The sequence below is a fragment of the Palaemon carinicauda genome, chromosome 22, assembly GCF_036898095.1.
Source record: "Palaemon carinicauda isolate YSFRI2023 chromosome 22, ASM3689809v2, whole genome shotgun sequence".
NCBI lineage: Eukaryota > Metazoa > Arthropoda > Malacostraca > Decapoda > Palaemonidae > Palaemon > Palaemon carinicauda.
In genome coordinates this window covers 18,243,002-18,260,372 of record NC_090746.1, presented here as the reverse complement: position 1 = coordinate 18,260,372, position 17,371 = coordinate 18,243,002, and the positions used below count along the sequence as shown (strand labels likewise).

Here is a 17,371-nt window from a genome sequence, read left to right as displayed (position 1 = left end):
TCCCTTTGCCGTACACATACACCGAATAGTCTGGCCTATTCTTTACAGATTCTCCTCTGTCCTCAAACACATGACAACACTGAGATTGCCAAATAATTCTTCTTCACCCAAAGGGTTAACTACTGCACCGTAATTGTTCAGTGGCTACTTTCCTCTTGGTAAGGGTAGAAGAGACTCATTAGCTATGGTAAGCAGCTCTTCTAGGAGAAGGACACTCCAAAATCAAGCCTTTGTTCTCTAGTCTTGGGTAGTGCCATAGGCTCTGTACCATGGTCTTCCACTGTGTTGGATTAGAGTTCTCTTGCTTGAGGTTACACTTGGGCACTCTTCCTCTTGTTTTGTTAATGTTTTTATAGTGTATATAGAAAATATTTATTTTAATGTTGTTACTGTTCTTAAAAGTATTTTATTTTTCCTTGTTTCCTTTCCTCACTGGGCTATTTTCCCTGTTAGCGCCACTGGGTTTATAGCATCCTGCTTTTCCAACTAGGGTTGTAGCTTAGCAAGTAGTAGTAGTAGTAGTAGTAGTAGTAGTAGTAGTAGTAGTAGTAGTAGTAGTAGTAGTAATAATAATAATAATAATGATAACATAAAATATTATTTTTAAGAAATTACCACTTCAGTTTCTCTTAACGCCAGTTATGTCGATTCCGGCTGTCATACCGGTTACGTGGACGAAATGGCGACAGTCAAGGCTATCAAGTCTTAATTTACTTGGAACAAAGACATTTACTCCAATATTCTGTCTCCAATAACTTTCTCTTTACAGTTTACTGACCCGTAATAAAGACGATATAGTTTTGCTTATATAACTGGCAGTAAACTTGAACTAGGGTCGTTATTGCTGTAAGAAATGTGTTTGTTAAAGAATTCAGATGCCATAATATTCGAAATCTCAACCTAAGTAGGCCTATACCATACACTAACCTGCATACACATAAAGTAGATGCATATGAACAACTGGGTATCAAAGTAAATGAGTAAAAGGGAAGCATAGAGTTGAACTATTTGAGTAGTATGCGTGAGAAACATAGGAAGCATTGAAAGGATGCAGAATGTGGAGATATGTAGGAGTCGAAAAGTTCACTTAAGATTTAAGTGAGAAGTGGACATTGGTATTTTATATCGTTTGGTTATGTGGATAAGATGGACGAAGAAAAGTTGGTGAAAAGTTATTGATAAAATTGTGTTGGGAAGGAGGGGAAGAATAAAAATGAGGCATATAAAAAAAAGTTTAATAGGTTACTTGAAAGCGGCATTTGGAAAGGAGAGCGAATTTGTCTTGGATAGAGTTGAATGCCACTGCTCAATTGGTTAGATATGTTGCTTACGAATTTTTGTGTATTACAGGTTATGTCACAGAAGTGTTCTGTGCATGGCTTGTCATCAACAATAAGGTAGTTAAGGCGTGAATATTATGTGTGTATATATATATATATATATATATATATATATATATATATATATATATATATATATATATATATATATATATGTATATTATATATATATATATATATATATATATATATATATATATATATATATATTATATTATATATATATATATATATATTATATTATATATATATATATATATATATATATATATATATATATATATATATATACATATATATACATACATACATACATACATACAATTTATTTGTGCGTGATTCAAAGTTCATCATCATCATCTTCATCTCCTACGCCTATTGACTCAAAAGACATCGGTTAGATTTCGTCAGTCGTCACAATCTTGAGCTTTTAAATCAATACTCTATTCATCATCTACTTCGCGCTTCATAGGCCTTAGCCATGTAGGCCAGGGTTCTCCAACTCTTTCTAGTGCCTTGGGGAGCCAAGATAAAAGATTGGGTAACAAATTTCTTCTGGGGAGTGGGAAGAGCATGCCCAAACCATCTCCATCTTCCCTCCATAGTTAGCCAATCTAAATTAAGATGGACAAATAGTGAATTTAGGTTTTTTTTTTTTTTTTTTTTTTTGCAGTGGCACCGAAACTTTGGTAATCTTCCTCGATTCATGATCCGTTATCCATGTGTCACTGAAGTTGCTTGAACACGTTAATTTGTTTTTATTGAAACAAGAGTATGAACCCTGAGAGGCCGATACAGAAAAATAACAGTAGTAGAAACTTTTATTTCTGTGGACATCACGTAGTCTTTAACATTTGTTAGTGAAATATATCATCTTCAACTGCTGTATAGATTATTAAATTGTCAACACTTCAAAAATTATAATCAATGAGGCCAAGATGGTTGTTTAGTGGTATTTTGATCTGGCATATTCTGTTGGTTTTCCAAGTCATTTTCCAGTCTTGTACTTTATTCGCTGGTTCTAACACACTATGTTAAATCGGATTACTACTAAAGACTTTTTAACAAGTACAAGCTAATACAATTGGATCTGAACCCACATATATTAGTTTAGTGTTAGTTATATGGCTGCAATTGGCTTATTAAGTTTCCCACTTAGTACGTGAGAGATATGTTTTTTGTCATTCTGTAACAATTTGAAGTTTCACTGAGAACATGAAACTAGAGGTATACAGCATATCCCCCATTCATATTGCTTTCGTGTTTTCCACCAACATTGTGTAAGCCAAATTAGCCTACCTCAGTTCGTGAGTGGTTGTGATTTTCCGTTGACAATTGGTGTGTGTTTATTGGTGATTTTGCACACCCTTTTATTACAGTATGAGTCGCAAAGGAGAACTCAAAGTTTAATATTTAGATAAAAAAAAAAAATTGAGTGGCTGTAGTAAAAGGGGAAGTTTTAACGAAACTTAAGTACTAAGATTGTCATCGAATTCACCATATATGGTTCAGAAGAGCTTTTGAAAAAATCTATTGGTTTATGACATTTCCAAAGTCCTAACTAATATTGTACTAGACTATGCTACAGTAAGATCAAACCAGATTTCCCTAATGAGGGAGATATAAGGTCCACTTTGTCAGCAGCAATGATGAAAAGCATCCAACAGAAATAGAAACAATACATTATCAAGAAATTATCAGCAAAATATAACCCCTAACATCAGAAATGAAAACAAATTAATAGATCATAGGGAAGAAAGGATATTAACATGATAGAACTACATGGGAAAAAACTTTACTAATAAAAATGTTGGGTTATGTATAGAAAAACTCTAGTTTTCTTCGAAAATAACCATTATTTTCTTAGGAAATAAATAGTTAATGAGATATACCTTAACATATCCTACGGTTATGGATGTTTTGTGCGGGGAAAATTTACTGGCGAATCGATAAATGATGGTAAAACTTGCCTTCTCTTTTAAATGACACGAAAATTGGGTACAAATCGCATGAATAAGGTGAGCAGTAAATGTGTGGTTTATAGGCACAAAGTGACTGGTTCTGTGCTAGTCCAATTGGTACTAGTCTATAAAGAAAATGCTTATACGGAAAATAATTTTTGTTTGCAGACATATTTAATGCTGGTAAACCGATTTGTACGTATTCAGTCACTCGTAAATCAAGGTACCACTGTAAATTTATTGGTAGATGATAATTGAAGATCAGTACCTTGAGACTGTAGATTACTGTACCTTTTTGTATAAAACCAAAGTCATAGTGAAAAGATTAATTTGTTGCAATTTTGGTTTATTGACTTTTGATCGCCCAATATTCATCCATGTCATTGCACGAGAAAGCACAAATGTGTAATATTTGTTCAGCAGTACACCAGAGGCCATTAAGACCTTGGAAATTATAAGAAATACTTATAATAATTATGAGTTTGCCCCAAACACTGCATTAGCAAAAATGTACCATCTGTCATCAATTATCCAATGCCACAATACCGTATACAGTACAGAATAGTGATTACGTCTTGATGTGGAGTAGATTTATCATCTCTTCAATCATAATCTTATATTTTGGTTTGAAACTCATGCAAGTTTTTTATTCTTTATGTATGAGAGATCTAATTTAATGTTGTTACTGTTCTTGAAATATTTTTATTGTTCAATACTTCTCATGTAATTTATTTATTTCTTTGTTTCCTTTCCTCACTTGGCTAATTTTCCCTGTTGGAGCCCTTGGGCTTATAGCTTTTCCAACTATGGTCGGAGATGATAATAATAATAATAATAATAATAATAATAATAATAATAATAATAATAATAATAGTCATCATCATCATCATGATCATCATCATCATCATGATCATCATCATCATCATGATCATCATCATCATAATGGCGTTGGTAGAAAAGCAAAGCATGATACAGTATTCAGACATAAGCATGCAAAATATGAACTTTTAGAATGATAGTGAAAAAGAAGAGAAATTGATACATGCAATTTTAAAGGTAACAGTTCGCATTTATTTTAAGTAAATTTTGGCAATAAGGAAGGAAAGAGACTATCTTTACAAGCACTGAAGTCTATGATGGGAGAAGTAAAATGAATGATTTCAGATTGGTTTAAGAACAAACTTTACTTGTTCAGTTTGAAAATTCTGTGCTGTATACCTGATCAAAGCTTTACTTGAATACAACAGTACTTACTTTCAACGTATGAACTGTCGTTTAATGCAGATCTTCCATATTTGTTTCCTGATTTTCAAACACATAATTTTGATATCCTGATATATTAATTCCATCGTAAATTTAGTTACGCTTAAGTTCTATACTTCTGGTTTTCAAGTTCAATATTCTGGTAATGTATTTTGATATCCAATAAATTAGTCCTATCATCAATTTGGTCAAGCCAAAGTTCAATTTTTGTTTTTAAAGCAAATACTGTATTCATGATTATGAATGTACAGTATTGCTAAATATGTTGTATAGTCCATGGATAGGTTTAACATTGTAGCTAGTATTTTGATATACTGAAAGATTTGTAGTTACCACTTAAGGATTTTATTTACTGAAATTAATTATATGCATGCACATTACTTACAGATCACAGTGAGAGTTCAAGCAATCAGCTGGCAGAAGAAATGTCGCAATTACGGTTGGAGAATGAGAAGCTTTCGGCAAGAAATAGATCATTGCAGCGAGAAGTTGAAGAATTACGGAGAGTGAAGGAGTCAATGGTGGAAGAAGACCTCCAACTCAAGCCTCAAATAAACCAAATGACCATGGAACTGACCCACGCCAAAGAAGCTCTCTCAGGTATATTTTAAAGTTTTACTGAGTACATATTCCCCCCAGCTTCCTGAAGGTCAAGTTTTCACCATATCCCATCTTTCATCAGAGGGGAATACTTTTATGTTTATTTAGCCTTTGATTATAGATGGCATAAAGTATATTAGTACAGGTAGTATATTGAAACCTTGGAAGTCAAACTTAATCCACTCCCAACAGGCCATTTGAACACCAGTGGGTTTGAAATCATAATTGATTTTTCCCATCAGAAGTAATGCATATTCGATTTATCTGTTCCACACTCCCAAATTTACCAATTTTAAAGCCCTTTTAAACAATTTTAAGAGTACTGTACTTACATGCACAAAATCTTTAAAAAAAACTTATGATAGAGAAAGTAAATGGATATCAGATAGATCACTTCACCAGTAGCAAGGACAGTCGATAGCTCAAGTGGAAGAAGGTGAGGAGGAATGAAAGCATTGTCCATAAACCGTTGGATAACTGGCATTCTGAGGTTTTGTCTCTACTTTGCTTCTTTTCTGTTGCTGACTGTTAATCACTGTAGCTGTTTTATATGTAAAAAATTACCCATTACTTTAACCTTCTTATGAGCCATCATGTACAGTACTGTATTGAAAAACAGCAGAAAACTAAACACGAGAGCACAAATTATATAAAAACTTAAAGCATGAAGTTTTGTGGGTTTATACTGAACTAGAGCCACACAAAAATTGAGTGTGTTAGTGTAAAACCTTTATTTGGGCAGTCAGTACACCATTATCCATATGTGTGACTACAGGTTCTTTCATGTAGTGATTGCCCATTCAACCTAAAAATTATTGTTCAATTTCAGGTGTAAAAAGTGTAAAGATAGTTTAAATGAGTTATTCAAGTCTGCATGCAGTTGAACTCGAAGGTTCAACGGTATTTATAATAGTTGATTTATGAACATTCATCATCTCCTACTCCTATTGACACAAAGGGACTCTGGTAGATTTTGCCATTTTTCTTTATCTTCAGCTTTTAAATCAATACTTCTCCATTCATCTTCTCCTACTTTACACTTCATCGTCCTTAGTCTTGTAGGCCTGGGTCTTCCAACATTTCTAGTGCCTTGTGGAGCCCAGTTAAAGGTTTGGTGAACGAATCTCTTGGGGAGTGCAAAGAGGATGCCCAAACCATCTCCTACCAGTCACCATGATATTTTCCACACATGGTACTCAGGTAATCTCTCTTATCATTTCATTTGTAATCATGTTGTGCCATTCAACTCCCAATATTCTTCTGTGGGCTTTGTTCTCAAATCTACAATATCTGTTGGATATTGTCAAACCACGACGGATGTCCATACAGTAACACCAATCTCACTAAACTAATATATAGCCTGATTTTTATATATAAAATCAGGCAATTTAATTTTAAAATTTTACTTAACCTAGCCATTGTCTGATTTGCTTTTTTCAGTCTTTATTAAACTCTAATTCTAAGACCCTGTATTAGAGATCATAGGTCATAAATATAAAAATGATTCTACCTCATTAATCCTTTCTCCTTCCAATGATATTTCATCTTCCATTACATACTCCGACCTCATCATCTCGGTCTTTCTTCTATTTATCTTGAGCCCAACCTTGTGTGATGTTTCATGTATTCTGGTAAGCAAGCATTGCAAACCCTGTGGTGTTCTAATAAGGACAGCGTTATCAGCATATTTTATGTCAGCTAATTTCCTATTAGCAATGCAGTCTAATGCTTCTCCACCATCTTAACTGTTCTATGCATTACAAAATCCATGAGGAGGATAAACATATAGGTGTCAACACATTCCCTTGGAGTTACTGTTCACTGGAAATTCGTTTTGTAGGACCCCACTAACAATAAGTTTGCGCTTGTGATGCTTATGAACAGACTTGATCAGATTTACACATTTAAGAGGAACTCCATAATATCGCAGGGCTCTCCATAAAATTGGCCGGTGCGCACTATTAAAGGCTTTTTCATAGTCCATAAATGCCATCAAAAGTGGATTTTTATACAGGGTACTGTATTCTACACATTGCTGTACAACATATCTTAATATGAAAATTTGGTCAATACAATTTCTACCTTTTCTAAATCCTGCTTATTCATCTCTCATTTTTTTATCCATCTTTCCCTCTAGTCTCTTTAGATTAAACATACTATATATTTCCATGACAACTGGCATAAATGTGATGCCTCTGTAATTATTGCAATCAGTCAGATCTCCCTTTTTTGCCATTTTCACCAGCACTCCTAAGCTCCCATTCATCAGGTTTTGCCTCTTCACGCCACATTCTACAAAATCCTGTAAGTATTCTGGGAGTCACTTAATTTTCGGCCAATATCATCTCGGCAGTTATTCTATCGCATCCAGGGACTTTCCATTTGAGTTTTTTAATGATAGTTTTGACTTCTAACACCTGAATTCATTCATGGGCACATCAAGGTCTTCCTCAGCTTCAGGTATATCAATCAAATTATTCCCTTCATATCTCCTATACATGACCTCATTTAAGTGTTCCATCCAACTGCCTTTCTTCATCTTCTGTTGTTATAACAGATCCATCCTTCTCTCTTTTTGATGGATATATACTTCTTTGCCTCCATAGAGATTTCTTTAATAATTCTATGAGCAATTCTTACACCATAGTCACTCCCTGAATTCATTCTTTGTCAGCCTCATCTGCTTTCCTGTCTAAATATTCTCTCCAGTCATTCCTTGTTTTACTTTTGACCTCACTATCAATACTGAAATACTTAGCATGCTCTACCTTGTAATTTTCATTACTTCCTCCTAAACTTTCAACAATTTATTTCTGTCTTTGTATCCTTTTTATAGTATCCCAAAGTACCATTTGATATCCATGGTTTTCTCCTTTTAATTGCATGTCCCAAAACTTCATTACCACTGACTAATATTTTCTTAATTTCACACCATTCCAGCTCTAAAAGCTGACAGAAAGCGTTTGAAAGCAGAAAAGTTTGATCTCCTCAACCAAATGAAGCAGCTATATGCAACCTTAGAAGATAAAGAAAAAGAACTAAGGGATTTCATAAGGAACTATGAACAAGTAAGGAACAATTTTTGTTTTTCATTTTACAAATGGGGATTTTATGGAATTATCCGTTTTAATTAAATTTTTATTTGTTTTAGCATTCATATGTATAAGACATAATTCTTTAGAACATAGTTTAGTGTACAGTACTTTAGATATGACACTATTTCCACAGTTTTTGAGTTATCTTCAGTAAAATCATTATACCATATGAATAAACATGGGAAAAGGTATTTTTTAAAATGTTTCTATTTTTGTGTAAATGGAAAGCTACCGCATGTGTTGGAAAGAAGAATAATTTTGTCAAATCTAAAGTTAGCTGTTGAGCAGTATTTTATATGCTAAAAGCTTTAGAAAATGCTGTTGATAAAATGTTCTGAAAATGATTAGTAAATATTAATTTTTTAATAGTACTTATGTTTCATATGAATACATAAATATAATTAACTGATTTGCTTGACAAATTCAAACATAAATAAAATGGCTTTGGCCCATTAAAAAAGTTTCAGAAATATTTTCTCTACATCCTTGGATTGTGAACAGACATTTTCTTTCCTATCCTTTACTAAGAACTTAACTGTTCACCTGTTTCCATACCAACATAACTACTTTTGAATGTACAATGCTTTACTTTTTTTCATTACAGTATATAATATTTTAATATATACTGTATTGTCATAAACTGTATTATTACAGTACAGTACAGGTATATTGTTTTCTTTTTGTTGTTGATTGGGAATATTTTATAGTCAGTAAGCTGTGTAGTTTTGCTTTGCTGTGAATGGGTTATGGCATTTTAATTATTTACATGATTGCCTGCAGAGAATGAAAGAAAGTGATGAATCTCTGCGTCATCTGGCAGCAGAACGAGATGAAACAGAGAGGGAGAAGTGGAATATTCTCAAACATGCTCGAGATGAGTCTGAAAAAGTAGTAAAGTTGTCAGCACAGCTTGGCTTGAAAGAAGCTGAAATAAAGAAACTTCAAGATGATCTTGATATGGTAATTAAACATTTTAGGTTTTATTAGATTTTGGCTATCTGTAGTGTACAGTATAATTCATTGTACGGTACCAGATTAAGAATGAATAATTAGATTTGTAATATATAATGTAAACGCTTATATGCTGAAAGTTTCTGTTGCAATCTGGTTATGGAAACTTTTATTTTTATATGTTAGGTTGTGTCCACCATGTTGTGTGCATGTTTCCTCGACTTGGCAGTTGTCATTGTTATTTTGCCATTTGATCTTACAAGGCTGAGCATGATAAATGGCAAAATTTTTATAGCAAGTTCTTGTGACATGTGGATGTGGTTCACCTGTAGTTGTAGAGACAGTTACGTTTACGTAACAGTAAAAGCTAACAGATATATAATTTTGATATTATTCCACTTTGCTCAGGGTAGGGAACTTTTACTTATAGACATCTTTTCGAATACTGCACTGTATTAATATTAGGTGTAAACTTCATGAGAACTATCCCTTGTTTCCGTTTTAAATTTTAAACGCTGACAAGAATATTAACTGGGACCTGCATAATTGTTATAGTTTGTATGATTTATATAGAAGTTCAGTTCGAGAAATTAAGTGGCTCGGTTTTACTAATTTATTCACAGCAATAGGGAAGTGAAAGATTAATTAGTGAAAAATTTGTTAAATGTATATGTTTTTATTTCACCTGTCAGCATGATATGAATTAAAAGACAATTTCTAAGCACGATTTGGGTGTTTGTCTTGATATATGGTAAATAGATATAATCACTTTCTTACTTATGCTTTTTACAGTACTGTATTTGAAAGTAAATGCAGTGGTGTTTTAAAGAATTTCTCATAGTTTACTCCATTTTTGTTGTGCTCATTTTGTCTTTAAACTATTCCTTTTTAAAATAGCTAAAGTTTTCAATCACCCTGTTCTCAAATACTCTTCTTACACAGTATTTTTTATTTAGTTTTATTTTTAATAATTTATGGTTCCATTGAAACTAAAGTTACCTGTAAATTAACAAACTTTAAGTTTGCATACTATCGTAAATTGACTTTACAAATTTTAGTTTTCCAGTTATAATTGTAATAGATTTACAATATCTATACAGTATGTACATATTAAAAGAGTAACAATTTTGCTTAACAGGATGGTTCCATGCCTATTCAAATCAAACTTTCTCCAAAACTGGATGTGAAAGAGAATGTTGTACAGGGTGTTTCCAAAAGTCCTCTTCAAACATCTGAGGTACCATAGTCCTGACTGTACATTATATGCTTTTCTACTATTTTCATCTGCTTCAGTTTGTGCCTTTCCTTTGTGTAGGATTAATCTAGAGTCTAGAACATAGTCGTTTATAACTCTTTGAAAATAGGCCTCCTAATTTGTTTAAAATGTTCAAAGTAAAGTTTTGCTTCTTTATTATCAAAGGGTGTGTGTCCTTTTTCTTTAGAATCTATCAATTTCTAATTTGAAAGTTCTAAAATTATATTGATTAATTTGGTATCTGTCAACTGATACCATCAAAAGCTTTTATCATGGCAGTTTTAATTGAATGAAAATATATGTTGCTAACTTGCTTCAGTTTACTTGGAATATTGATGAATGTAATTTTTTAAAATTTATTTTCTTCAAGCTTGAAACTTATCAGTACAAATAATGATTTGTTCTTTTGGAATGTAGCAACTAATTGATAATACTATTTCAAAATCTCAGTCTTTGTGTGTACAATGTCTGTTGAGGTGCTGTAACCACTGATATGCATTATAGAAAATTTCCTCATGAAGTAAAACCTGTCCATAACCATTTTTTTTAAGGCAGGGTTGGTCTTTCTTTGAGTCTACTGTATTCTTAGATTAATGTACAGTATATGCATATTTATTGGTTTGCATTCTTGCTTTCTAACTTTTGGAGTAATTGAGGTAATGGTTTTTATGATGAGTAGTATTGAATACGTATTAACCATGATTGAGTTAGGCACTTGAACAGCTGCATGTAGGATTAAGCTGCAGTGCCTTCATATGAAAGTACAAATTACAGTGAGGCAGCTCTGTAATTGGTGGTTGGATTTTGGATCTGTATGATTAAATTTAAACATTACTGTATAATTATATGCAGAGAGCATCTGATTAATAAACTTAGGCTACAAATTGTTTAAAGAAAGTTGAAGAAGCTTTTATTCAATAAAAAATAAGGGCACTTGAGAATTAACTAAATTGCCATTTTATTGGCCTTATGATTGTGGTAACAAAAGTAAATATTTGTAAGTTGTCGGGATTCTTTGTTCATTGATCAGTTGATTTAAAAGTATAATTGAAATACTGTATCAAAACTTTAATTTCATGAAAGATGTAAGAATTATTTTTTTAATTGTCCCATAGGCAATAAGCATAATCAACAATGTTTTAGAGTACATTGCATATGTTGTTCTTAAGATAATCTTATACTGTACTGTATACCAATGAGCTGATCAAATGATTAATTTACAGTTTGAGGTCATAGAAATTGTGCAGGCACTTAATGTGCTTTGACAGTTATTGATATGGAAGCTCAACAGATTATAAGCCAAACCACATACTACCTTGTAATCTGGTGAATCTCTCTCTCTCTCTCTCTCTCTCTCTCTCTCTCTCTCTCTCTCTCTCTCTCTCTCTCTCTCTCTCTCTCTCTCTCTCTCTCTCTCTCTCTCTCTCTCTCCAACTGTAGAGTTTTCCCCCAGTTGCAGGTGGGTGTTGAGTGGTCTCCCAGGCCCTAGTTCTAGGTCTTCTGGTTGTAATTCAGGAATTTAAAAGAAACCTAATCATTGGGGTTTGGTGTACGCAAGGTTTTCATCATATAAGTTCCTGGTCGTAAGGGTTAAATTAGTACAATATTAGGTATCCATGCAGTGCTAAAGCTCTCTTTTTTTTCTGGCCAACAACATTACTGTCCTTAAAGTTATAGTTTTCTGGTTCCAAACAATAGTATTGTAGTACTGATTTAGATCATCAAAAGATTGTATATCATTCTCTTGTTATGCCAACTTCATTAATTATAATCCGGTAGAGAGGAGAGGTCCCCTTTTTTGCTTCATTTGTTTGATGTCGGCTATCCCCCAAAATTGGGGGAAATGCCTTGGTATATGTATGTATGATAAAAAGTTTACAATCCCATTTAATGCCTGTGTAACTAGCATTAGCACATACTATTAGTTTGGGTTTCAAAAGTTGGGAATAGTCTTCAAGGCTGCTAATGTGCTGTACTGAATGGGCATTATTACTGTACAGTATTTCATTTGTGTTTATTATGACACCAGTTAAATTATATAGTCAATCAAACAATTTGTTTGGGGATTGGTTTCTATTTTTACCTTTATTATGGTATACTCTACCTCTATTTTATGAATTTTTTTCTTATTGTGGGATCCACTACCTCTATGCTGTCAGTGTGTTGTACAACATAATATAGTACTAAATGCTCCTAGTGTACTTTTGACTCCAACTGCATCATTTCTGCCTTCTATTTGCTACCTATTTCCTTTGGTGTTCTTTTCTTGTTGATCTGCCTAAATTTGGTCTCCTTCAGTTCTCATTTAAAGACATTCTTCGGGAAAGTTGATATAATTTACATGCAGTATAGGAATTTATTTCTTTTGACTCTTCAGTAACAAGTGGCTCTATCTTTTATTTTTAGTTTTTCTCCTAGCAAGTGGGTGAACTTCTCAAGTAGCTAAATAACAAAATATCATTCAAGAAACTCTTCTCTATTGTACAAAATTTTGGGCTCTAGCATGTATTAAAAGGTTACAGTGATTTGCATCAAACCAGGGGTAAGGTAGCATACCTTTTGGGAACTTGGTGGTATTATAGGCATGCTTCTTGGGAATGGAAATACTCATAGTTCAGTTTGGATACCTTCTGGAATCTTGGTTCCATTTTTTTTATTACCTGTGGATATTTCTATATACAGTACATGTACTACAATGCAGCAGAATATAACGGACTATTTTCAATCTAAAATAGCTTGCAACAGAACCTGTCAATCTATACCCTCTTCACATAGCTATTGAAATATAGGATTTTTTTTGTTTATCCAGCAATATATTCTTTAAAAATAGTCACTGATGACATCTCAGTAAGTAGGACATTAACCTCCCAGCTAAATGTATGTTAACAATTTGTTTCTTTAAACGTTGGTTGTTAACTAGTAATGTGGTCAGGTTAAAAACCTAGATTTAATTACAGTATGTGTACTCTCTCTCTCATAAATATTGACTTATAAAAGTTAAAGTATTACTTAAGTATTGCGTTATGTGTCTCATTAATTCAATTTTATAGCAATTTAAAGAACACTTTGTTGTCATTTATTAATTTTTAAGGTATTAAATTAAACTAAAATAAATAATTTACTTGTTGAAGGTCCGTAAACAGCTCACCTCTGTCGGGTACTACAGTGATGCAGAGTCTGTCAGGACCAATGGATTGCCTACTCCTACAGCTTCCACGCCTACATGTTCACCACAACCTGTTTCAACACCCACACCAACTCCAAATGGCAGAGGGTCCTCTGCTGATTCTGGTGTTAGGTTGTCCAGTGATAGAGACTCGACTGCTAGTCATGATGGTAAGAACTGTCTTCTTTTAATTATGAGTTGGAGAACTAGCGCCATTATAGTGTGATAGCAAAGTGCATGCCAGTGTAATGAGTTTATTAAAGCTAAGAAAAGACCACTCTAATGTATACCATAAATCTTCCTAAAAGTGAGTGTCAGTATTTTGCAATATAAGTTTGCCTTTTTCTGTTATTATGAGGTTTTGATTTATTTAGTTCTAGAAAGAGATAAAGATTTTTATCTTGCTTGGTTTTGGTACTTTACTTTCAAGTTTTTATATTTTTTCAGCTGCATTGCAAAAATCAGATGGAAACTTTGTGGTTACATATACTTAAAGCTGTCCATGAGTGTTTCTAGTAAAGAAAATAAATAGCAATACAGCAAAACCTTCCTAATCTTAATCTTAACTCAAATGGATAGATTTTTTTCTTTTCTGTTATTCTGACATTTCAGGGTAAATAATCTGCTTTTGGGAAATTAATTGATTTTTCAGTAATCTGATCTTGAAAAAAAATGACTTTTAGATAAGCAACCTGAGTTGTCATATGATAGTTCCTTTTAAGAAGTAATAAATAAAGTACAAAAAGCTTTGACTGTTCTTGGGTTCCTTGTGATTCCTTTAAAAATCAGATTAAGACTGAGACATAAGTACAGTATTTGATAAACTTTTGATATCCAGAATAGGAAATACTGTAACTATAACTGAAGAATTATGATTTTCCCTGTGGTTGATTGATTGATTATAATATACTGTATATGAATTCTCTTTTGCATACCTTTTTTATCATTTACGTCTAAATGTAGTCAGGAGTATAGAATTGTGTAGGGGCATATATCAGATAATAGAAAATCTATTGCCTTAAACTTAAAGCAGAAAGATGTTTCATATTTAACTGGATCTTTTAGTTGATAAGATATATATTTGATTAATTGCTATGTTACATAAACAAGTAACTGTTGAACAGTGCATGTCAGATCCTTTTTTGTTGTAGTGGAACATTTTTAAAGATTTAGATTATGGTATATCATATTACATGCATTCCTGGTCCAAAATTCTGTTATCATCATCTTGATATATATGGTTGGTGATATAATTGATTTTCTGAAACTCTGTTGATGTTCATATGGCTTCTCTAGATGCTATTTAAATGTAGATGTTTGTCTTCAATAAGGAATTTTCTGTTTTCTTTCCTTGCCAAATACTTCCTTCTCCAGTAAGTATTGAGTTAATCTGGAGGTTGATGGCAACAATCTGAGGTCCTTTGTCTTTCAGTCCTCTCATTGTGTTTACCAGGTGTTGGTCATGTATATTTATCTTTTCCAACCCCAATCCAGATTTGGTTTGTTTATGATTTATGATCATTTAACATTTTAAAAGGGGATGTCTTCAGGAATTTATGTGAATACTGTTGTAATTGGTTCCAGCAACTTTGTGAAAGTGTGCTTTCTATAGGATAGCTGACTGCGATTTTTATTAAAAATATAAAAGTAAATCAACATGTAGCAAGGGAAAATCCAGAGAAGAATAAGATAATTTATAGTAGTTACACTGTCATGTGAAGTTGCAACTCATGCTTTTTGGAGTTTATAGTAAGTTAACTTCATTTGCTTTACTATTTTTTATTTGTTTGTGTTTCTTAGAATGCCTATGAGTCTTAGGTCAGGCAGTAGTTCTTGCTTAATTTATCATGTTTCACTCAAGTTTTGCTTATCTGTTCTCTCATGGTGCACAGCACTAACCCAAGACAGTGGAAGACCATGGTACAGAGGCTATGGCACTACCCAAGACTAGAGAACAATGGTTTGATTTTGGAGTGTCCTTCTCCTAGAGGAGCTGCTTACCATAGCTACAGAGTCTCTTCTACCCTTATCAAGGGGAAAGTAGCCACTGAACAATTACAGTGCAGTAGTTAACTCCTTGGGTGAAGAAGAATTGTTTGACAATCTCAGTGTTGTCGGGTGTATGAGGACATAGGAATAGGCCAGATAGGAATAGGCCAGACTATTCGGTGTCTGTGTAGGCAAAAGGAAAGAACCGTAATCAGAGAGAAGGATCCAATGTAGTACTGTCTAGCCAATCAAAGGAGCCCATAACTCTCTAGCGGTAGTATCTCGACGGGCGGCTGGTGCCATGGCCAACCTACTACCTACTGTCTATTAATTTGCTTAAGCTTTGTATTAGTTATATTATTAAATTTCTGAGTGAGAATGTTCACAGTGTTGGTTAATATAATAAGTACATGTATATAGTTTTGAAAGTTTTGAGCATGAAGATTTGTTTGGAACTCAATCTAGAAACTTCTTTTATTAGCCCACCTCCATCAGGGTGTGGGAATCTGCAACATGAATATCAAGAGTGTTTCATAGAAGTAAACGTAATTTCAATTCAGTAATTAAATTAATTATTTCTATAATAATTTTATGTGCATGTCATGCTCCTTTCTTCCCTATTGACTAGTGATGTCAGAAGGCCAATGATCTGGTTTCGACTTCGAGACTGAAAGACAAAAAAAAAAATTATGATGTACGCACACCTAAATAGACTAGTTGCCATTAACCTCCAGATTAAATCAAAATTTACTAGAGGGGGAGGCATTTTGCAAGGAAAGTAAACGAGAAATTCTTTTGTAGGGTTAGACATTGAAATTTAGACAGTTTCAAGAGAGAGAAGCTATTTGAACACCAAGTGAGTATAGAAATAATTTTTATTATTGAAATATCATTTATATACGGCATTATGTAATGTAATTGGACCTGAGCTATTAAACTCACCCTATACAATGTGTTAAAATTTAACGCAATTTAAAGATTCATTTAAATTTTGAGAAAGAGAAAAAGGATTCATATTCTTTATCAATTCCTCAGGGTCTTATCTTACTAAAATAATTACATAGATATTTTTGGTTTTGGAAATAAAACCATTTTAAGCCTATCTTTCATCTCCTGAGAATTTTTTAATTTTAAAGATGATACAATAATGTAATGTATTACGACTACCCCTTCATGTCAGTAAAGTTTTAAAAGATTTTACTGTATTGCAAATAAATTTTGAATTTAAGAATTAAAATCATAGGGCATTAACTAGTGACTCAGCAGACATAAAATTTCATATTGAGAGGTAATTTAGATTTTACTTTTCCAAGTAAAATATCTGTATTTTTGCAACTGTGCTCTATTTGTAGTGATAATATAGTGAGTGGCTTTCAAAGCAAATTAGTTGTAAGCTTCCACAAAAATAATCAGGTATAGTTAGTTACACTATCTTAATTATAGAACTTTATTCATATTAGTGTCCGGTAACCTTTAGCCATGGTCATATAAAGTGCTGAAGTGCACATTGCAAATCCTACTTTAGATGCCAGAGTTCATATTTGATGTTCCTTGTGAATGAGGAATAGCTTTATTCTTAAACAGCTACAAGACATTTTGTTATACAAAGGGTCTTTGTTATATTACACAAGTGACGGGATTGTGTGTTTTTGTCTGTGATGTGAATCTAATTTTGTATGTTTATAATAAGTTCACTATTTATAATCATCTCACATATGTAGTCTTCTATTTTCGAGACACTTTCTCATTTA

The 17,371-nt window shown here is 32.8% G+C and overlaps 1 protein-coding gene across 1 annotated transcript in view; it reads left to right on the top strand.

Moving 5' to 3' along the window:
* Positions 1–17,371, top strand: part of Liprin-gamma (liprin protein kazrin) — a 162,220-nt gene that overhangs the window by 24,623 nt on the left and 120,226 nt on the right. Inside the window, 5 exon segments of the mRNA XM_068346008.1 lie at positions 4,952–5,164; positions 8,105–8,232; positions 9,040–9,219; positions 10,349–10,447; positions 13,597–13,801. Coding sequence (XP_068202109.1) covers positions 4,952–5,164; positions 8,105–8,232; positions 9,040–9,219; positions 10,349–10,447; positions 13,597–13,801 — 825 coding nt within the window.